Below are 23843 nucleotides of genomic sequence, written 5' to 3'. Positions count from 1 at the left end.
CACCAGTGCCTGGGTAATACACAGGAACTCCTTTGTCTGTGTTGCACAACAGCTAATGTTTTTCCTAAGAAATTCCTTCAACATCCTTTCCTAAGCATATACCAACTCCGTTCTTTCTGCTGGTACTTAAAAATATTTTATGTTTCTACTTGGACATTTAGTCATAATGTTTCTATGAAGGTGAATCACATCTAAAACAATTTCTCCTGATATCATTATGTGCTTCTTACCTAACTTTACATACTTCAAGAGGTTATCAACAACATCAGAAAGTGGCCAAGCAGTTAACAGACAAACAGTAGCTGCCTTGTTAGCACTGACTGCATTTATCTCATGCCCTCAAACTTTCAAAGAAAGCTTCATCAGCCACCAGACATTTTAAAGCCATGGGTACTTACAGGTCTTCATGAGTTACCTTGAAATTAATCACTTAAATCATGGCTGTCAGTAGTTTTGCAGGATTACCAACTCATTCATATAATTACACTCTAACGACTATTTTGAGAACAAATTTCATTGTACATCCTGTTCTTACAATCTCTTCAGCTGATTACTTCTCAATTGCCTGCTACACTAAGATTCTTCCAACAGAACATAACGATCCAATTTAAAGGCACTTGACGTCATCAGTTGTCTGTAAAACTCTACTCAAAACCATTTGAACATCTGTTGTTTTGATGAAATTGTTCTGAACTTTGTCTCTTGCAGTCAGTCATCTACACATAGCAGATTAATGCAACAACAATCAACTCTGAGAACATGATAAATATTGCTTTAATTTCATGAATTCCATGTTTTGGTCTTTCAGACCCGGCCTCCACCTTAGGACACATCTTGGATCTTTTCTTCATTGGCATGCTTGTAACTTCAGAGATGCAAGCAATCTTGCTATGAGGTTGTTCGCTTTTGGATAAATAAAGATGTTTTCCTAATGCATGTGAATTGCTCTGAGGATGTAAATTGTTATTAATGTGCAACATTTTCAGAATGTTTCAATGCTAGGTCATCATTCTCACCATCTACCATTTTATTTTGATTCTCTTCACATTTAATATTCATATAGTAAAAATTTCCACCAAATAAAAAAAAGACCACTATCTTGGTAGCAATGATGGCAACGATGACCATTACTGTAGATTTTCCATTGATATATCTGAATGCAAGTGACTTATGCATCAGCTCGTAAGGTTTTTTGTCCTTACTTCTGAAGCAGCGTACATTCTGTCTCCTATGCTGCCGATCCTCTCCTCCGCCCCTCAACCACCCCCGCCCCCCCCCCCCCCCAAAAATCCCCAGCAGCTTCACTGACTTCCCAGACGCTTCCCCTTTCTTGACTGCTACAGCCTTGCTCTTTGGAGAACTTTTCCATCATGCATGTTCTGCAGTACTTCCGATGATACCCAGTCTGTGGCATTTTACTCTCTACTCAAGTTTTCCATGATCTCCAGAAGTGGAACCTAATCGTGGATTCTGGCAGCTCTCCCAATGATGCTCTCTAAATTTATGGCCTGAGGGGACACTTCATCAGCATCTGGAACTTCTGAAGTTCACAGCAGAACTTCCAGTGCAAATTCTACATATGTCACGTTTTTTGGGAAGATGTCCACTCTTTGTTTCACACTCTCTGATATGTTCTGTTGATGAGACACAATACAGATCTGCAAAAGCCTGTATAATATTTGAACTGCAGATAATATGATTAGTATCATATAAATAGGAATACTAGCAGTGGATTTATGCACAATACTGGAATCCTGGTTTACACAAATAAAGCTTGTGAAAGTTAATGTTTGCTACCTCAGACAATACTAGCTAATCTTCAGGCATGTTCATAGATTGGACCAAAACAAGGATGCTTCCCTCACTAGAAAGCATCATGAGAGAGAGAAGTCACTTAGAAGTCAGATCAGTTATGTGACTTCTGAAGATGAGACTGCATTTGGTTGCCTCCACATGAGGCAGTTAGAAGGCTCACTGATGTTTAAATCATCTTTAGTATCTTCCCTTTGCTATAACCACCCCATATAGACTCTTCTCTAAAATAAACATCCTTTCAGATTACAAAAAAGTACAGAAGTCCTAAAGGGCTTTGAAAGGAAAAGGAATAAATTAATCTCACCAAAACTGTGCAACAAAGGGAACAAAGATACTCTTGTTTTAAGAGAGAGGACTATCACCACATAGTACAATGAGAAAGGAGGAGAACAAAGAAATGTTACTCACTGCAGTCCAAATCTAACTTTCCTCCTTATCCATGGGGAAGTGAGAAATGGAAGACAATAGGAACAGCTGGAAAGGATAAAAATACCAGGAGATGCAACAAAGCAAAACATTCCCCCAGATGAATAAGTTTCCCTTTGATCAAACAGCAACAACAAAAAAAGATTTGAAATGTGTCTGTTTTAAAAAGAACACAAAATGAGAATATGCAACAGACAGTGATAAAGGATGAGGAGTGAGATGAAAGGTCCGAGATGAATCTCAGTTGGTATGAAGTGCTCCAGGGTTTTCTCCTAGTTTTGTACGACTCCCTCACAACCAGGTAATTAGGCGGCTCCTGAGCCTATCCCATTAAGACTGTACAATGAAAGCTGAGCTGCTGTTGAAAAAATTAGCAGTAAGTACAGATTGGTTTTATATTATTGATAGTTACTTTGGTAGCAATGCCAATAAAAAATGGAATATGTCACTGAGCAGAGAACAACAATAACCTGTCTTGGTGAAAAAGCTCTTGATCCAGCCAGTATTTATTAAATCATATGTACAAGCTTAATGATACATATAGCTGATGCATTGCCAGCTTCTTTTTAAAAAACCCTGCTTAAACATTGTTCCCTCACTGCACATTTCCTGACCTTTAAACCAGGCAGCCTAAATAGAGGGCACTGGGAACAAATAGCCCTTGTGTTCATTTAAATCGTAAAACTAAGATAGCACTATTACCAATAACAACCACAGTCATATACAAAAAGAACAAGTAAATGCTATTAGTTCCTCTACAGGGCCACACAATGATCACAGGAATATTTCCAGGATATTTTGGTAAAAGCTTACATTTTTGTTTACTGCAGCCCTGAAAACTCATCTAGAGCTAAGGGAGATTTCAGGAATGCTGGCAGACCCCCAAGTACTAGAAGAGGGTTCTTCATGGATGCAGTGCACAGCATTCAGACACCAGGTTGGGACTCTTTCCCCTTCTCCTCATTCCCAGAGGCTGAAGCTTAAGCTCATGTCCTGGTGACACTGGCTCACAAACAGAATCCATTTAAGCCCAGCATTTTGTCTCCTACAATAGCCATATGTGGATTCCTGAGGAACAGTGAGAACGGAGCAAGCTCATATTGTATTTTCCCTAATACTCTCCCAGCCTCTGAGTATTTTCAGCTCAGGGAGCTTTCTGCTCCTGTTGTAGTTTGTTTAGTGTCCCAATGGATCTCTTTCACACACTTTTCCAGTCTCGCTTGAAATCCTGTAAACTTCTTGTATTGCAGCATCCTTTGTCAAAGTAGCATTGGCTACCCACCTCTTTGAAGAACCACCTCTTTTTGTTTGATTTCCTGCCCCACTATTATTTCACTTTTTTCTTATAGTTTCTAGTTCTTCCACAGGAAGAGACTATCAACAGACTATCCCTTCCCATTTTTCCACACTGGTCCTGTTTTGGTGTCTCTCCAGCAATCCCATTAAGCTATCTCTTTTTCAGGGTGAAGGGTTCTACCCTTTGCAGTCATTCCTCATGTAGAAGTTGATTTGTGCCTTATGTTGCCCTTCCATGAATCTTCCCTAGATCTTTAACTTTTCTGAGACAAGGTGACCAGTACCACACAGTATCTGCAGTGTGGTGAATTGCAATTTTATGCAGTGATCCTGTATTTTCTGCTTTGCTCTCAATTTTTTCCTAATCATTACCAATATTTTATTTTCCTCTTTTGACTGCTGCTGAGCATCAAAGAAATGTGATGTTTTCAGAGACCTGTCAAACTCTCAAGAGGTTTCTCCTGAGTGGTAGAGTTCACTAATGAGACCATTACTGCAAGTGTGAGGTTAGGACTGTTTTTCTTCCCCATGTGTATCACTTCATATTTACCTGCACTGACTTTCACCTGCTATTTTATTGCGCGGCTTCACAAAGACCTTCATAGAATCACTTTCTGAGATTCTTGACAATTGTCCATTGCATTTAGTATTTTGAATAACTTCATATCATCAGCAAACTTTGTAGCTCCAGGTTCAAACTCTTTTCAAGGCCACCCATGAATATGGTGAACAGGTGAGGATCCAGCACAGACCCTTGCAAAACTCTGGGTCCTTATGAGGAATCCACACCAGGATTCTCTCATTTGTGCCATAACTGGTATGTTTGCTATGTGAGGTAAGCCACTTCACTACCTTTTCTATTTTCTCAGCCCCCAGAATGCTTGTTTTAGTTAAAAACCAGAAAATGAACACTGGCCATCACTGCATTTTATTCTGTGGTTAAAGATGACAGAACAGAGGAATCCCTCATGGCAATGTTAAACTTTTCACTATATGAATGACAAAATGAGAAGTACCACAAACCCCAAAGGTAATTTCCTCAAAAAGGAAAGAAAGTAGAGATGAAGTACACAAGAACTGGCTGATATCCAGGCAAAGAGGAATGTTATTACCATGAGATCTTTGCCATCCATCCTCCCATATGAATGACACAAAGTATGATGGGCTGGTACACACATCAGGTTCAGTGGAACTTGTGGACACAGTCATTAAAAAGACAAAGCATAATGGCATCTGGCTGTTCATTATTCAGGTCTTTCCAGCGCAGATTTGGTATCTGCTTTAAAATTCTTTCAGGTGCTTGACAAGACACAGAATGCAACAAAAATAAGTCGGGAATTTTCTAGTCTGCAAAATTTTATTAAGCAACAGCTGGACAACTCTTACAACTCCAAATCATCAAGGAAAAATAGGGCAATCAGTCCATCTCTCAATCATGTAGACAGTAAAGAATCTGGACAAACCACATTTTTATAGGGAAACCAACAATGCTTTCTAGGCACCTCCTGCAAAATCTATTACACAAAATACATAAAAGGAGAGGCATATCAGCGTAGTTTTTAAGTACAATGGAAACCAAGTATACCATGTTATACTGAGGAGAAAAAAATACCCAAACAAAAAAACAAAACAAAAAAAATTGAGATTCCAAGAAATGTATTTAAAAAATAGGACAGGTATGTAAAAGTACACAAAGCGTGTACCAGATTTTCAACAGCTGGAAGAAAACACATGCTGGGCTTGCTGGCTTAAGAACACATGCACCTGCATGATATGCTCATTAAATTAATGTTAAAAAACAAAAAACCAAAACCAAAATCAAATGGAAATAAAAAAAAAAAGAAAAAAATATCCCAAATCACATTCAAAGTTATAGTACCAGAATAATGCATTTAGAAACAAATGCAACTCCCCTTCTTTTTCAGGAAACACTACAGTGCCTTTTCAATCAAATGCATCCCCATGCTATTCCACAACACCATATATTTTATCTACAATAAACAACGAGATCTTGAACAGACATACCCTTCCCCAAACGCACAACACACAGAAAGAAAAAAGAGCAGTGAATGCAGAAATGGTGAAACAAAAGGCAACCAAAGGCAAAACATGTTTCAAGCAAGCAAAAGAACCAAATGGAAAATCAGGAAAGCTGTGAACAAATAGCTTGAAACAACCTAAGTAGGAATTACAAGCTGAGCACTATGCCAGTGAAATACTTGAAACTTGGGTGGCTGAACACTGTTTGAAAATGTTTCTCTTTTATTATTACTTTAATCTTAACCCATTATTTAAACCATTTACTTGGCCACTAAGATAAACAGGCCACATATAGACAATATTTGTCAGGATTCCAAATTGCTGAATCAGACCCTATCTTTAAATCTGTAACAGTGTAAACTGGAGGGCAAGCATTAAGAATAAACTGGCAGGCTTTAACGTTCTGCCATCTAATTTTTTTTATTGAATGCTCTGGATAGGTAAGTATTTGTTATCTTCATTTATTTGATTTTAAGTCTCACACAATCATTTTCTTTTCATCCTGCAGTCAGCTCTGGATCAGCAAACCTGAGCACTGGCATAGTTCTCCACAACAATCAATTTGCCTTGAAGCACAAATTTCTCATTATAGATCAGTTTGTAAAATCAAAAGTTGAAGGATGAAGTTCTTAATCTTCTTAGCAAGAACTGCTTCACTGAATCCCGTTTCATTCTTTTATTTGGTTAATTGCTTTTGTCTTAAAAATCTAATTTTCTAGATGCAGCAGCAATCAAAATGCCAAAGAAATTACCTCCTGATACATCTTCAGAGATATCAGGCAACATACAAAGCTGAGCCTTTTAATCTTAGAACTTCTCTGCAGGATTTTTTCAGATGAAAATTAAATAAACACAAAGATAAAGTAATTCCCGTAGCCCATGGTTCACAAGTAGTAATTAATCTTATTCCTTGAAGAATGGTGCATGTGAATTCCAGTCCTGCAAAGAGGACCTGTGGTGCCTACCTGCGGACTACTCCTGAGGGTAGCAGGACTCTAAACTGGTATTTGCAGATGGCGGATTGTGCTTGCCTTGAAGGTGAAGGGACTAGAAAATGGGAAAATTAATTTACCAGAATTTTTCCATTTTTGTCAGCAGTATAAGAACATTTGCTCTCTTATGCCAGGAAATCTATTATATCTATCTCTAAATAACATAAACACCTTGCTCTCCTTGATAGAATCTTACAAACAGGAATAAAAAGCAAAAATCTAGCATTCTTCAAGGGTTATACAGAACTGTCAACTGTTGTTGGCTAATGCTTTATAATTTTCTTAAGTGGATACATGGGTCATATAAGTCATTCCTTATAATCACATAGTAATGGGAAAGTATATTTTGGGTCAGATTCTACTCTCTTATGTATCCTGGTGTAACCATGTAGTGAGGCTAGAAGTTGGCCCTCTGTCAGCATGCCATGCAAGTGGCTCATGTGTTACTAATCTTCGAGTCAGACTTGCTGGTCTGGAGTGGTTTGGGCTCTCCAGAAATGTGCAGTTTCCAACATGTTGCTCTGGGAAACATTCATAAAAGTTAAAGAAAAGCCAGTGAAAACTTACTCTGTCTTCTCTCCCTTTTCTCTCAATCAAATCAGTTTTTGCATGTGCTGCGCTCTTCATATGCGGACTTAAACTGTTTCTGACAGGCAATAGGGCACCAACATAACACAGGATCACAGACATAAGGCTGCAAAAAGCAAATGCACAGAAAATGTCTAAGGCAATGATCAGGCAACCTCCAAAATCTGTTTGGAATTCATGAGAGGACATTAAAAAGTCACATCATGGAAAGCCTGGTCCTACAGAAAGCCTAGGCTCAAAGCACATCAGAGATCTTTGATGCCGGTAGACTTTCACGCATCTTCATAAAATAATGGAACAAAACTGAAGAGAGAAATGTGGAGCTGTTTTACTTGTGGTTGCATCACAAAAAGTTTATTTAACTGATATGAAGCTTTGTGCAGATTTACTGCTACTCAGGCAGCCCATGGCACAATATTGCTGCTACCTCTGGAACTGAGTGCAAAATTATTAATGTAATAATTCATCTTTTTCCTCTTTCACTCCCCTCCTTCTTACGGTTTCTTACCATGTTGCAGAAACATGATATTCTCGCTGTTTCAAGCTAAAATTTGCCACTCCATGCATGGTGCACTTCATACCAGACTTCAATTATCAATTTTTAGACTCTGCTGGAAGCTCCCCAGTGAATTAAGCTAGAAACAAAAGAGGAAAACAGTGGAGAAGGACAAATTTCTGCAGGTCCCAAGAAGTCATCTAAACTCTTTGTAATCTACACAGTCCTTCACAGCAAACTCACTGTCTTTTCAGCTGCCACCAGATATTTTTGCCTGCCTGCATTATGAAATTCTGCACACTATCCAGCAAAAACAGGTCTTCCTATATGCGTTTTTAACTTCTTGCAGCAAAACATCCTGCTAGCAAGCAATTACTTACAAAGATGCTTTATAAATATAAATAAGAAAGTGTGTATAACTCACTGATACATAGTAATAAAATAATCCCTAAATCGCTTATTACATTATGCAAGATAAATAATTTGTCTTTTGGACATTAACAGGAAATCTGCATTAAATTATCTTAAAAAAACCCCACTCAAAAATCCCTAAAAAACCCCAAAACCTAAACAAACAAACAGACAAACAAAAAGTAAAACCCCCAGACTGTCACAATTATTGCACAACTGAAAAAAAGCTTTGGGAAAAACATACTTAACTACTGGGAATTACTGTATGTATAAAAGAACTAGGTATTTCTGAACACAGCTACATTCTTCCTAGAAGAACTCAGTTATCCACAGGAAACCAGGGATTTACTAATAGAACAGAAAATGTAACATCTATCTTTTGGCTGAATGCAATAGCAATCTTCAGGATTTAAGTGATTATTTTGGAAGAGGCTTTTAAATTTCTTTCCCATATTGTATCTCAAAGAAAAATGAAACAACTGTCACTTTCACTTGTTTTTTGTATAATTCAGGATCCAGTTGCATACCCAGATATTTGCATAAATTCCATTCCTTTCATTAAAATTCTATATATTTGCCGGTATATTTCTCTGTAATATGGGCTATTCTCTACGTTATTAAAATCCTCAATTAAAGGGACTCTGTTAAATGATTTTCAAGAAGATAAAGATTATCTTATCCTATAGCATTTTCTGATAAGTAAATGGGAAGTATGTTGGGAATTGTATTTATTTTCTGAATTTTTGATAGTTATTCCTTGTGCTTTGCTGGGGCAGAAATGAGGTCTCTTTCTACGCCAAGACTCCTTGTAAGTGCCATCAGAAGGACACAATCATGACCTGGGCCAGTGAAACCAAATTACTAACTCTACTACTTATTGTATCAGGTTTCATTTCTCAGTTCTTCATTTGCACAAAACTGCTGGTAACTGGAAAAATTTGGAATGAACCAGGTGAAGAGGAATACTGTTCCCTGGAAGGTTAAAGAAACCATATGCAGAAGTCCTTCTATTTAGGCAGAAGTCCTTCTATTTTGTTCTAGATTTTGTTCAGAAAAAAAACAAACCATTCATGTTGGTTCCATGTATTAACAATTTTGGCTTGAAAATACAGGCAATGTTTCTTTCAGCTGAAGATTTCTAGCACGTAACTGAGCAGCCCTTCCCTCAGCAAGCAAGCCAGGGTATGTTTCTTCTCTTACGGTGTTCAGTGCCTGCCTGTTATACTCTAATTAGGGTATGACTGGTTACCACAGACGTTAGGGCAGGTGAAGATTCTCATCAGCCAACTTTCCTCCTTGTGTACTGACTGGATTCAGTGGACTGAGAATTCAACCTACTGTTTGTACAGTGTGTAACTCAATATAAAGGGCTTAATAATACTGCTTCATCGACAAAAATACAGGGGAAACACTTCCACTGATTTTAAAGGGACTGGAACCAAACCCATTTCGGTTCCTCTGTTCCACACACAGTATACACACAAGCACTCAAACTATTGAATAAATCATGCATGTGAGAAACAAATGGGCCCAGACAACCGATGGAAAAATCTTAATTGAACCAAACAACAATCAGCTAGATGCCAAGGGGAATGTCGTGCCTGACCACTCCTACATGCAAGCAGAAGCTGCTGAGCTTTGGGATAATACAGGCATGGTACCATCTACTTCCCCACTCCTTCCCCTTCCTACCTCTACTTCCTCTCGCTAAAGAAATAATCCTGCATGTCGTTTTTCCTGGACTTACCCTGCTGCACATTACCTGTGGATGATCTGCCTCATTATCCCCCTTGGCAACCCTCTGAAACTCCTTCCTGATTGGCGTTACTCCTTGTGTGCTGTACAGTTCTAGAAGCCTCAGCAGAGCAGGTGTAAACTCACTGCATGCTGATAACCTCTAATACAGCAGGGTCTTATGCAGTATGTTATGCTATATGTTCCTCTAGAATGAACCAAATGGAACACACGCCTGCCCTACCATTAGGATTTAAGTAAAGACAGAAAAGCACACCTATTCATCTTAAGTTATAACAAGTTTTTCAAGTGAGAAGTTAAACCACGGATGAAAGACAAAGCAGTCATTGACACCTCAACCAACACAACTTTCTCAGTGTGCCTTTCACTTGAAAAGAGTAATTTCTGAAGGAAATCTGCAGTTACATTTTGTAATCTAATGTCCAAATAATAACATCAATAGTTTTGGGGTTTGTGTGTTACTGGGCAAACTACTTCCATATCAAAATGCAGGCAAGGAGGAAAAAGAAAGCAAATAAGCATGTGCACAACACACTGACAACACAGAAACTCTTCTGTGCAAGTAACCCTTCTGAAATGCACAACAGGTCTGCATGTCCACCAGAAAGAACTGCAGAGAGTCATACTACTGTTGTGAACCCTTCCTTTGTAATACTCCCCATAAACTTGGCTTCCTGCTCTTAGCTGGAGCATTATATTCTCAAACCACAGTCACAAAGACTAGTCAAGTAGCAAGATGATAAGAGGGATGATTCTGTCCGTTTTTATCTTCCTCTTTCAACTCATTTGTTCTCCAGCCAGCCACGATGTTGTTTCCTGTACTGAAACTACTTTCCTCATGAAATTGCTGCCTGTCATGACTTGTTACACTTCTGCCTCCTTCCTCTACACTGTTGTGGAACTTGATTCATACTGATTGCTAAGAAGACTGAATACACTGGGCCTTCTCATCTGCTTTGTTTATGAAGTGTAAACACGTTTAAATGAGGAGCACGTACAGGTGTGGCCTCAGATGTACACCTGCTCACACTGTACCTCTCCCAGCTACCAAATCAGAGAATACTGCTGATCAGTATGAGCAAAGAAGCGGTGCTCATGATTACTTCCTCCCCTATTTTCTGCTACCCACTGAAAGATGTTTATCTCCCAATAACAAAAGAAGCAATGCTTGTAATTAATCCTTTAACTTCCGTCACCTACTGAAAGATGTTTATCCCCAATAACAGCACACAAACCAAGCAAACATCAACTTCTTCAATACAGTGGGGTTTTAAACCACCCATTGGTAACAACTGTTTCTCTTCTTAATAATACATCATTATTTATAAATTAAACATTGACCTACATACGCCTCCTTGGAACCTGTGATGCTCAGTTACTATCAGATATCAAAGAAGAAACATGTGTCTTCAAGTATTATAGCTTCTTTTTTTTTTCCTTTTTTTGCTGCTATCACTGATGTAGTAGTAGTACAAACTGGACCAGAAAAAAAGTTACGTTCCCTGTTTTAAAAAGAACAACATGATATAAGGCAGTCTATCAAAAAGAGCAGTCTTTTTTAATCCCCCTATGAGCTTACATGAGCTACTGTAGCAAACACGGCAGAACCACCACAACAAGCCAAAAGCCACACTTCTCCAAGTAACACTGAATGGCTCTCAACCCTTTGCTCTTTCTGAGACCCAGCACAATGCTTCAAAGGAAAAAAACCAAACACCTGAAAACAAACAAACAAACAAACAAACTAAACAGAAAACAGCCCCCCACCCTCTACCCCATGACTGATTAGAGTTAATGCCCTTCTGTTGGGCACCAAGAGACTTTTCCAGTTTTACTGCCTTCTTCGCTCCCAGGCACCTCTGCACACCTAAAGCAGGCTGCCCTGACATTTTCCGGTTCGGACTTTCTGAGAAGGTCAACAATTTCCTCTCTCCAGTCTCTGCTTGTTCATTTGAGGCGTTGAGTCACATTAGCCAGAGCAACAGCAAAGGCTTGCACTGCAGAAAATGGATACTGAAAGTCCAAAATATAAGCATTGCCATCAATCCTTCCAAACTGCATCACCTGGGAAGCAGGGGAAGAGGAGAAGGGAAGGAAAAAGAGAACAAGGTCAAAAAAAGTGATCCACAGGAAAAGAACCAGAGAAGAATAAAAGCAAAATGGTTTTGCTCCTTTGCACAAACACCTCCTCTCCTGAGCTAATATGAATGGGGCTACTCACAGAATGGGGTACGAAGCCAAGGAAGAGTAACAACACTGTACTGTTGTGCTGTATGGAGTATTTGACTACAATATTTGACTTTATAGAGTAAATTGAGCTTTAAAACATACTAGACTGTATACAGCATTGATGTAAGGAGATTGTCATCAACTACTCCAGCAGATATGAGTTACACCAGCAACATGCTTCATGCAGTAAAATACCATTCTCTCCCTTGGAGAGATCCAATCATCAGCCCATCAGAAAAACAGATTTTCTTTTCAAAGAAAGAAGCTTTCAGGGAAGGGGAATAACCAGTCTCCTGACTCTAGCACTTCGTAACTGGTAAGTTGCATGTTCTTAGCAGTTCTGTTTTCCTTTGCATAAGCTTCACGAGCACGTAATTGCACCAAGAATGAGGGACCATGGGACCTGTTTGAAATGTAAAGCAAGGCTAGTCAGGTAGTGGTGTTGTTCCACAGGGAATATCTTAAGTTTGGCCTATTACTATTGCTTTTTCATTTGCTCCATGAGAAGCCCAGATCATATTTGCTCTATAGTGAAGAACCCAGAGATAATAAGGGCTGTCTGCGGAAGCTGAGTCAGGCTTTGCTCCCAAACCAATAAAGCCTGCAGCAAGGTGTTTTAGCACAGCTGCCCATGGGCATGTACCCACAGCCGTTTAACCAAAGAAAGGAATATAAATAGCTCTGATGACTGCCTTTTTAATGAGCTGTTGTTACAGAGGAATGAAATCAAGAGACTATCACCAGTCATGCATGTTGGATATTTAAGACATCCAACTCCCCATTTAAATCAGAGGGAATCGAGAGCCTTGATGTCTTTTAATAAATCAAAAGTGACTTACAGTGATGGGAGAGCTGGACAATGAAATAAGTATGTGTCTCCTAAGTCTTAATGTCCTGATGATTACAACCACTTAATAGCCTGGGTTTGGTGCAGTAACATCCCACTTGGGCCAAGGTGAGAGCCTAAAATTAAACATGGGGTTTTCTGAACTATCCACAGACCCCTCTACCCATTAGTGGGTCAGAAGCAGCTCAGGAATGATTTGTTCTGGGAAGGGTCTAGCACTAAGAACCAGAACCAGAGGCCTGGTAACCCACAGGAGAAATTTTGGCATGGAGGGAACCTAAGTGCTCATCCATTACCTCTGTCTTATCTGTCCTCTGACTGGCTAACTTTCATGAGCACTGCAGCGTTCACTCAGATAGCTGCCATCCACAACCACTGACAGCAAACACAGCTACCACTGGGGAGACGTGTTTATTACAAAACCCACCTCCAGAAGTGAGAGCCAGTGGCACCAGATGAGGCCCTTATTCTCGTGTCCGACTGCAGTAAAACCAAACCTATTTTGTACATTTGCTTTACAACTGAACTTTACCTTCCGTTCTGAATCCAGACCTTTGATGGTTGCTTTTTTTATCAACCATATGACAAAGCTGTTCTTCGCAGAGCAGCTCACACAAGCGGGAGGCACTCACTGCATGAGAGGCAGAGCTCATTCCTGGCATGGCATTCCCCCGCCCAGTCCCCACGCGGGCCCTCGTGTACCACCCCTCCTACCTGTCGTCCTTCCAGCTCAATCTGGAAGTTTTTTGCTGACTCCTGGGTCACCCGCCCTCCGAAGTCCAGCTGGTAGACTTGTGTTGCCTCATTCCAGAGCGGCTGCTTGTTGGCCATCACATATACAAAGCCCTGGCTCCCCAGCCTGCCATCCTCCTTCTCGCTGGCCTTCCGGCACTTGAATTCATCCAGTTCACTGGCTGTCCTCAAACTCCTTTTGGTTTTCCAACCTTTTTTGCTGCCCTGACTCTGGTTCATCAGTTCATCCCCACTGATAAAAAGCTCTGGCTCACTCTCTGAACTGTCCTGAAACTCATTTGTCTTGTTTAGCTTCTTGGATTTCAGCTGGTCTTTCTGGCTCTTAACCTTCTTCTTCTCCCTCCCCAGCCGAGGGCTGGATATTAGCGAATTGAAGTCAGTCAGCGTCCTTGCCTCCTTTTTGACCTTGCCCTCAGTAATAGCCTGCACATTTCCTTCCTCAGCTCGACTGTCCAAGCGCTTCCGGCTCTTCTTGCCAAATTTATCTGTCCTTTGAGGAACGGGGCTTTCTGTCAAGGAGAGCACTTCCTGGAAGGTGTCTGCCGTCTCCACCATCACCTCTGTGCCCACATGGCCCTGCAGCTCTACTGGCGGGGGAGACATTACTGGCTTCTCCACCACAAGGAGCGGTTTGGGGGGCAACGTGCCCTGGGGGTTCTGTACGGGTGGGCAGGTGCTGTAGGAACTCCATGGGTGCAAGGCGATTGGTGGCAGCTGTAAACTAGAGCAGGCGCTACTTCCCGGGTACATGGGTGGCAAAGGGCAATAGGAGAGGTTGGATGGATAACCTGGCTGAAGCACAACTGCGGGCTCCTGCTGTGCAAACTGTGTTGGAGCCAGAGCTTCTTTGGGGGAGCAGGGAGGCTGCATTCCCTGAAGGGGAGGGGCACTGTAGTTTCCTGGGTAAGGTACTCCAACCCCATAACTCGTCTGGAAAGTGGCAGTGGGACTGGTTGGAGATTTGGGGGAAACAAACGGTACTCGAGACATATCCAGATGTTGAGCTTGACCAATGATAAGAGGAGTTGGTTTTAGAGGGTTGGGCACTGAGCTCTGAGATGTCCTTTCCTGAGGAACCCATATCTCTTCACTCACCATAGGGTCCCACTGGTACGGCGGTGGCCGTTTTACACTGAGGGCAGCCTCCGCCAGGGACACAGGCACGTGCCGTATTGATTTCTCCACTGGGCAGTGCTGAGATAGAGCCTCATCCTCCGTAAAGGCGGAGTTGATATAATCCGCTCTGTCACGGGAATTATCAGGCGGGCTCAGCAAGCTGTAGGACGACTGGGAGGCCAGAGGCGAAGTACTGACGGAGTGAGCCATGACAGAGCTGTGCTGGGAGGCACTGCCCGTGCTCAGATCAGATCTCATGCCACCGACACTGGAAGTGCTGCTACTAGCGTTGGCACTAGCGATGCTGCCTGCACCACCAGCGCTTGGGTTGCTGCCGCCACCACTGCCGTTGTTGCTGCTGCACTGGCTGCAGGTGTACAAGGCGGTGGGTACTCTTTGCTGGTACTGTGCCGTCACAACGTTGCTCTTGGCTTTCGGGGGAAGTTGCAAAGTGGCTCTCTGACCATCCACCAGCTGAGCCATTTTCAAGGCTGCCTCTCTGCTGTTCCTCCGCAGAGTCGCGTGAATGATACTGCTGTCCAGCCTCTGCGTGATGCTTCTGCCCTGGGCCAGCTGGCTGGCGATGTCAGGGTAGGGCGGCGGGTCCCCAGTTGGGATGGAGTAACGGGGGACCGTGAGTCGGTTCAGGGTGGCGCTGGTGCAGGGCTGCTGCATCTTCTTCTCAGCAGCGGTGATACGCAAGGTGGCGGAGCTGCCGGGCCCCGGCAGGGTGTACGTGCTCTGCGCACAGAGCATCCTGGTGCGAGGCCGGCACACCTCCTCCACGTTGCCGCTGCTGTCGAACGTGGTTATCCGCTCATACCCCAGTGGTGTCTGGTAGTGCCCTGCCGGGTAAAGGGAGAACTCCCCCTTTTTCAGGCAGAGGTCGAGGGGCGGCTGCGGGGGGCCAGGTGGTGGTGGCAGGGCAGCAGGAGGAGCGGTGGGGATGGTGCCAGGGTAGGGTGGCGGTGGGTTCATCTTGTTCAGCTGCAGCTCTGGAGTGGCCCCGAAGATGACGGCGTCCCCTTCCACCAGCTGTGGCGCCGGCCGTGGGGCCTTGGCCTTGGGCAGGGGCTCATGCTCACGGTCGCCATGGTCCCGCAGGTCGGCCAGGGTGATGGCGGGGGGCGCGGGAGGTGGCGGGGCGAGGGCCGGGGGCACAGGGGCAGCGCGGCCCATATCGCCCGCAGCCCCGGCCAGCTGCCCTGCCCCGGGCGCCGGGAAACGGCCCGGCGGCCCCGGGAATGGCCCCGCCCCCTCGCCCCCCGCTTCCGCCGGCGGATTGGTCAGCACATCCAGCTGCACGTTCTGATTGGCCAGCAGCGACTGGACGAGGCCGATGCTCTGGGTGGGCGACATGGCCTGTGCCGAGCTGTGGATGGGGGCGATGGGGATGTTGACGGTGCACGGCGGGCTGCTGGCAGGGGCGCCCGGCGCGCCCGGCACTGCAACGACAGACACAGCCCGTCACCCGCAGCACCGCGTCCCACGGAGCCCCCAGGGGACCCCTGCGTGCAATGACAGCAAGGCCTGTGCTGTGGGGTTGCCTGAAGGGATGAGGGGCCACAAGCCTGTGCTGGCTGCAGCAGTTGGGCAAGGGGTTGGCTAACAAGCCCTAAAACAGCGAATTCTCCTCAAGCAGTGCTTCATGTATTTTGGGGTTTTCTTCAGCACTTGTGGAAGGCATGAGGGCTGCTAAAAAATGTTTAATGGGAAAAGTTCATGGCAGCATTGACAAATTTGGAAACTGGAGGTTTCTGTTGTACTTTGTCATTACACTTTATCTTTGACTTTTTAAACTACTCGCTACCTTTACGTAACTTGCTTAAGCAACTCTGCTGCATTCGCATGGATTTCTATCAGAGCCCCAAGTCAATGGATCAGAGGTTAGTTTGAACAAGTCAGCCAGCCGGTCTCCACTGATTCTCGCTGCGCAATATCTGTTTGTAATAGCTGGCGATCCACTTCAAAGTAACTTCTTGGGAGTGACGATTCAGAGGTGAAGTTCAGAGCTTGCTTTCAGTCTACATTATGATTCCCACAGACTTTCAGAATCTGAATTACCGCTGACTCATCACCTAATTTTAACTACTTTTGCCTAAATCAGTATAAGTTTTGCTGAATCAAGACTCACTAGTTTTATGGGAAAGTCTTTTGATAGTAAATACATCAACAAAACATAGAAGGGATAATCCACTCAGAAACCCATGGCTGCCCCTGATCCTAGCACCTTCTTCTCTGCCCCTAGCCCTAGGATCACTAACTTCTGACTTCCTCTAGGGCTCCTGCTTCCTAATGGTAAGGCACAGAAAAGTCCCTGCTGGCCCAGGATGACTCTCTGGAGCCATTCAGGTGCCAGTGTGCCATGCTGAACCGAGCTTTGGGAGGAAGGTGAAGTGATGGTCCTCAAGCCTGTCCTGATCCGACAACAGATATGGGCTCCAACTTGGACGTTTGTTGTCATGAAAAGCAGAGAGCAGTCAGGAAAAGTGTTATTGAGTATAGTGGGTGACAAAGCAACCAGTAATGCAAAAAGAAGGAAGCTGAACCAAATAGAGACAGGAATATAATGGAATGAAATACAGACAAAATTTAGAAAAGTTCCTGAAAGATGGTTTGTAAGGAAAGTATGTGAGGAAATAGATGGGAAGCTGGAACAGAAATGTAAGGGGAAGATGTGAGAAAATAGATGGGAAGCCAAAAAGATTCAAGTGGGGGCTGTAGTCAGGGCAATCTCAGCATAAACATTTGGACTGGCTGCAATCACAAATGTGAAAAGAAGTAAATGTATACAGGAAAAGTTTTCCACGTGTGGTGCTGGCAACAAAGGAGGGGGAGGTAAGAGGCAATTCTGATGATGATAAGCAAAAGCATGGAGCTATCAACTGCTTGCAATTCCTTCTGCAAAAAGTGGTAAGAGTGACTGCAACAGAGGCTACCACTAAAAAGCTGGAGCAGGGCAGGGAAATGAGGACACTGGAACCAAGTACAGGTGCAGAAGGAAAGATAAGAAGGAACAAAATACAACGAGGGGAAACACTATATAGTATATTAAACCCCCTAATAATCTTGCAGATTCTTTCTGCATGCAACCCACAGAAAATGGCAAGCAAGTTGCAACATCAGGTTGATGAGAGGAAAAGAGATTACGCTCCAGGATCCTACAGTCATATTCAGGATCATTTACACATGCTAAACTGTGTGCAGACCTCGAATTTGCAAGACCAGATCAGGCAAGAGGTCCATTACTCAGGACTCTTCCGGTTGCTGCCAGTTCCTGATTAATTTCTAATTAAAATTCTAGTCATCTACCTATGCCCTATAATTACATTTTCAATGGCATTAGGCTTTTATCAGCATCAGTCTGAATGTAGTAGGTGTACAGTTAGGTCTGTGGCTAATTTTTATGGTAGTTCTGTTCATTCCTTTAGAAGAAGACTGACAGCTAAACTTAATTGACCCTAAGGCAGCGTGGCTCTATGCCTGGCTGGCAGGCAATGCTTTCATCCTGATGCCTTCAGGTTAGCAATTTATCCACCAGAGCTTGAGGTTTAATTGTTAGCTTGGCTTGAGCAACCCACAATGTTGCTGTCATGGGTATTAAGTGCCTTGTCAAACAAAACCTCATTCGTTGTGGTGTTGCTTAATATCCCACAGTGTTTAAATCCAATGTTATTTGGTTTTTATTTTTTAATTTATTTGTTTGCATAATCTGCAAGTTAAATCAATTCACTCTCCATTTGCCTTGCCAAATCTTTACTGACTACATTAAGAGTACCTCACTATGAACAATCCATTTCCCAAGGGCAGCTTTGTACTAGGGTTTGTTTTTATCTAACATGTAATCATTATTTACACTGCAATATTTTTTTCCCATTAGTACATGACACTTTTTTCCTTCAGATGCAGGCTTTAAGAAAGGATATCCACAAAAATGTTTCTGGAGACATACGCAGCCTCCATTTGTTAAGTCACAAATCAATTTTCAGAAAAAAGTAGAAAGAAAAAAGTGGACAAGAAGAGGAAGGCTGTTACTGAGGACAGTATAGGATGATTCTTTTGCCAGCCTTCTCAAAGGGCTGTAACAAAGCTCTCCAACTATTTGCCTACATGTGGTGTTCACCAACCTGCAATTCTGAGTACCATTTCATCTCTTTTAATAATATAAAAGGAATTGATATTGCAGATCTAATCCAATTTTCAGGAAGGGATACGAAAACTTGGTATTAACTTCTTTTTTTTTCTATTTTATTTTTCTATTCCTTTCTGAAAACCTGTAACCTGGCAACGGGAATCCCTCACTGATCTGAAAATTCTGAAAATATATTATCTTCTTTTTTATTGTTTGTTAATTTTATCGGCATGATTTTTTTTTTTATTGGAGTAGCTCCTGCGTACTTCCAGTCCTTTTACCTGCCACATTCATATGACCTGCACCCAAGCCTTCCCTGCACTGCTTGAGTCTTCTGCTACCTCATATCCCAGTGAAATGAGAAATTCTTCCTGATCCCCCTTGTTTATAAAATGAGAAATTCTTCCTGATCCCCCTTGTTTATAAAATGAGAAATTCTTCCTGATCCCCCTTGTTTATAAAATGAGAAATTCTTCCTGATCCCCCTTGTTTATAAAATGAGAAATTCTTCCTGATCCCCCTTGTTTATAAACTACTTCACTATTTTAGCCTCTCTGTAAGACTTGTTACTGATAAAAATCCAAATGGATGTTTATCACTTCTCAAGGGGTGGCTGAGTTTTATGGGAACCTGCCCTCCAAGCCAAGCTCCTATCTGTACTTTGCTGTACTTTGCTGCCATCAGGTCACGAGAATGACCCTTTTGGCTTCCAATATATTACAATTCTGCCCTCCAAAGGTGCAGAATGCAAGGAGAATCCTATGGAATAATGGTCTCTGGAGAATTCTTAGTGAACTAAAGAGAAGATGATCATTTTTCCAATGAACTTGAAACTTAGCAGCTCCATACGGATTACGTTTTCCAATGTTTTAGAAAACAGTGTCCATAATACATATTAGCCTTATTCTAACTCAGTTTTACAACACCACCACCTCCCCCATCAGACTAAGAGATTTTGGTCTGTGTGTTTACCAGAGGGGACTAATGACACAAGTGATCTGCCCTCCATCTAGCTTAACCCATAACATGGTAGACCTCCAGCTTCTCCTTACCTGGTAAATCATCTTCGTCTTCACTGAAAACATTTGGATTAAAGACAGGCAGGTTAATGTAGTCCATTGAAATCTTCCGCACTTCTGGGAGATATATTGTCATCTGCCTGGGCTGCAGATGCAGCAAACTGGTTTTATATATTACTGGAGAGACAATTTAACAGGAAATAAATAATCTGCTACATAAAGAGCATCTAAAGCTAAGAAAGAATCAATTCAAAGCAGAAGGAAGGGCTACGACTATTGTTATTTACTGTATTAATGAACAACTGCAAGTATGGGCCACTCACAGCTGAATCATTATGCAACACCTTGCATAAACAGAGTTGAAAGATATTGTTACTTTCAGCTATTTCTCTTTAAACAAAAGTGACATTTCTGTAGTTAAATAGTATGTAGAAATAATGAATTATGTCATCTTGTATTCACATTTATTTTTTATGGAAGGAAGATAATTTTTCCATTCTACTTTTGGAACTCTTCACCAAAGAATGTTACTGAATTATATGAGTTTAGTGGAAAATTGGAAAGCTCTCAGGAAACAAAATCTGTTGAGGGTTACTACATACAAAGGAACTCCTCTTGGGTTAGGAACTCCCTGGGACCCTAATCACTGGAGACAGGGAGAACATTTGAAGGAAGTGTCACTACACACTTACTCTCCACTTATATCCTTCTCTACCTATCTGTCACTGAATGAGAAAATTAGAATGGCCTCTTGTCTGACCCAGTAGGGTCATTCTTACACTATCTTTTGACAGTCATTGCACATGCAGATGTCAAAAAGTCATACATTACTTGGAAAAAAACCCCACCAACAAGTAGCTGGAAAAAACCTGAGGTTTTCCATAACATTTCATTAAGTAGAAGGTGCCACTGCCCTTTAATAGCACTCATTGTCCCCAGGATGACAAGATCCAGAGAGGACAACCTCTGCTTGGAGGCTGGGCCAGAGAAAGTCCTCTCCCCAGCAGTTTGGAGTCCATCTCTTGTCTGATAGTAGAGTAGTCAATATAGCCAAAAAAGATATCTATTTAACTAATTCTGCATCAATGGCATAATTTTGTAGTTGTGATCTAACTATATAATGAAACACAGGAAAAAAAAGTTTTCTGAAGAGCTCACAAGACTGCTATACTTGCATTAATATTTCAATTCAGAGCTCACTTCTACTAATACTCTGCTCTTTACTTAGCCTTACTCCTTCAACAGGACTATCTAGGTAGAACTGGCCTACACAGGAAAAGATAAGGAACATAGACAAATACTACTTTTAATGAAGGCTACCAATTTACCGATGCTTCAGAAAGAGAACCATATGATAAGGTTATGCACTGACTTGAAGAATCTTGAGCATGATGCTGTAATAACTTTTTAAACATTACTTTGGTATAATTAGTAGCCAAGTGACTATAAAAATCTGACTTTGAAAAATATTTCTATTACAGTAGCTTAAAACCTGTGATTTTCATTATAGTCTTCTTGCAAAAATATTCTTTGTTTGGGATTTTTTTTTAAATACACTGTAAAAATAAAGGTCTTGACTGTAGATTAATATTTTTGTTGCAACTAAGACTTAATATTTTATTGGTCATCTCACTGTTGTATAGATTTTAACCTCTTTTAGTTACAGTGAATTTTATAAAATCTAACTGCTACTGTCCATAGAAAATAAATGCTTTGTTAAAGAAGCCTTCCGATCACTTAAAAAGAATCAAATGGCATTAAGTTTGTCGCTTGTTAGAAGGAGTTTGACATGCAAAAAATCAATAGAGTTTACTTTTACCTGCACCAAGGTTAGTTGGTAGGAAAGCAGCCAAACCCACGATTTTAAATTTGGTTCCCCAGATATTAGATGTGACCTGAGCAAGGTAGTTGTGCTGCAAAGCAAAACAAGATCATTTCACCTGATAAAATCTGTATCGAGCTCTAACAAGAAACTGCACAGCAATCAGGCTATTGCAAATGATAATACAATTTCAGTTCCTCTTGTTTTTATTTTACTGAAACATCCCAATGTGCTTATGTAGCAACTCTTATACCCAGTCATTAAGAAGTCTCATTTTGATATCTGAACACCATCAGATATTGTGTATACAACAGCCACATTGGCTGATAAAAGCTATTGAAGGACTGACCAACATGATGGCAGCTTAGTGAGAACAGGCCTATTGTCAGGCATTTGCTTCTCCTGCACAACAGCATGGCTATTCTGTAAATATACCCTGCCCTTTGCTTCTATGCTTATGAATCACTTTATAGAAAAATAAATAAGACAGAAATTAATTACTCAGAAAGACAAACATATTTTTCCTGGAGTTTCTAAAGCAGCTTCCCAAAACACTGCTTCAATGGTGATCAAATTATGGGCCTTAAAGATCAAGAGATTTTCTCAAAGGCAGAGAATAGGAGTTAGATCCTGCCAAGAGCAGGATCTAAGCCTCTGGTCTCCTGTCCTATCCAAAGGACTTCTAGTCCTACCTACCACTGCTGTGTAACTGATCTAGACTGTTTCAATGTAAAGGAAGAAGTGAAATGATAGCGCGGAAAAAAACCCATCTGAAATTAAACAAAACAAAATGAAAAGAATGCTGGCTGGTATTAATAAAATACGTAACCCGGACAGTTCTACAACCTGCTAAGTTTCATTTCCCCACAGGACGCAAACACCATAAAGAGCACGAAGTACTAATTCCTTGCCTTCCTTCCAATTAAGGCCATTACATGTTAATTATAAACAGAGAACATGTGGCTCTCTGAAGCAAGCATTTGCTTATAACTGCAATCCCTAGCAAAGCAGAGAACTGTGGTAGCATTAAGACAACTATGAGAAACTGATGAAGCATTTTTACATACACTTTCAAACAGCCAGCAACATCACCTAGAATAAAACCTCTCACATGGACTCACACTGACAGAAGGCAATGGTAGCAGGAATTACCAGACAACACTTGATATTCCATTGACTCTTTCAAACATTAATATTGAACTGGAAGATGCAATTCTAGTTGCTCCATCTAGCTACTGTAATTAAATGAAAAGTTTTCATTGGTGATCACTGGATCAATATCACAACATGCAGCCTCTGGAAGGAGATGCATTTGGACTCAGGTCTGGTAACAATGTGCAAAATACCTGAGTAATATCTTCTAAAGGAAACTCTCTTCGGGTTAGGCTTGGTGAACCAATAGAAGGTTTTCTTATTGGCAGCCTTGGTGATCTTGATATCTCCTGTGCAGCTCGTGACATCTTTGGAGATTTGCGAGCTTCTATGTTGATTCTGCAGATAAAGCAATAATTGGAATCATCAACAGGAATGCAAAAATGCACAAAATTCATGTCTTTCAATGTAAAGATGTAATGGAGACAAGTGGTATGGTGTCCTCTAAGTGACTAATGAAGTCTTTAGAGTCTACAGGATGGAGAGTTACAGGTCAAATGTAAAGATATGTGAGAACTGACACACTTGCAATAACTCAGACTGGATACTGTCCGATTCATTTCACAAAGCTTACAGCAGTTCTGTGAGATATAATATATCCTCTACTGATGCATAAAAAGGTGTAGGGCTGAGTTATTTCAGCTATGAAGACTTTGAGCAATGTCTCAAGAAATGAAAACAAGACACCTGAACTGGCAGATCTTCACATCAGTAGAGCTTGAACACCGCCAGGGATGGACCTTTCACAACTTCCTTGGGCAACCCATTCCAGTGCCTCACCACCCTTACAGTAAAGAACTTCCTCCTTATATCCAATCTAAACTTCCCCTGTTTTAACCTGTTACCCCTTGTCCTACCACTACAGTCCCTGATGAAGAGTCCCTCCCCAGCATCCTTTTAGGCCCCCTTCAGATACTGGAAGGCTGCTATGAGGTCTCCACGCAGCCTTCTCTT

General features: G+C 41.7%; 1 protein-coding gene across 13 annotated transcripts in view; it reads right to left on the bottom strand.

Annotated features, from left to right (window-relative positions):
- Window positions 1-4875: 4875 nt before the first annotated feature.
- Window positions 4876-23843, bottom strand: part of TULP4 (TUB like protein 4) — a 155714-nt gene continuing 136746 nt past the window's right edge. For 7 of the 13 annotated variants that reach the window (XM_065680646.1, XM_065680640.1, XM_065680650.1 and 4 more), the window contains 5 exons: window positions 23084-23228; window positions 21735-21828; window positions 19949-20092; window positions 13610-16209; window positions 11228-11883 (listed from right to left, as the gene is read on the bottom strand). In XM_065680646.1, the coding sequence (XP_065536718.1) occupies window positions 11767-11883; window positions 13610-16209; window positions 19949-20092; window positions 21735-21828; window positions 23084-23228 (3100 nt within the window). In that variant the 3' untranslated portion in view covers window positions 11228-11766. Of the gene's footprint in view, window positions 7793-11227; window positions 11884-12885; window positions 13012-13609; window positions 16210-19948; window positions 20093-21734; window positions 21829-23083; window positions 23229-23843 lie in introns of those variants that run through there. The other 6 variants (XM_065680648.1, XR_010613089.1, XR_010613091.1 and 3 more) reach the window with 6 other exon arrangements.

This window comes from Lathamus discolor, chromosome 5, assembly GCF_037157495.1.
Source record: "Lathamus discolor isolate bLatDis1 chromosome 5, bLatDis1.hap1, whole genome shotgun sequence".
NCBI classification, from domain to species: Eukaryota; Metazoa; Chordata; class Aves; order Psittaciformes; family Psittacidae; genus Lathamus; species Lathamus discolor.
Note: the sequence above shows the minus strand (reverse complement) of the source record. Positions and strands in the feature narration are given on the sequence as shown.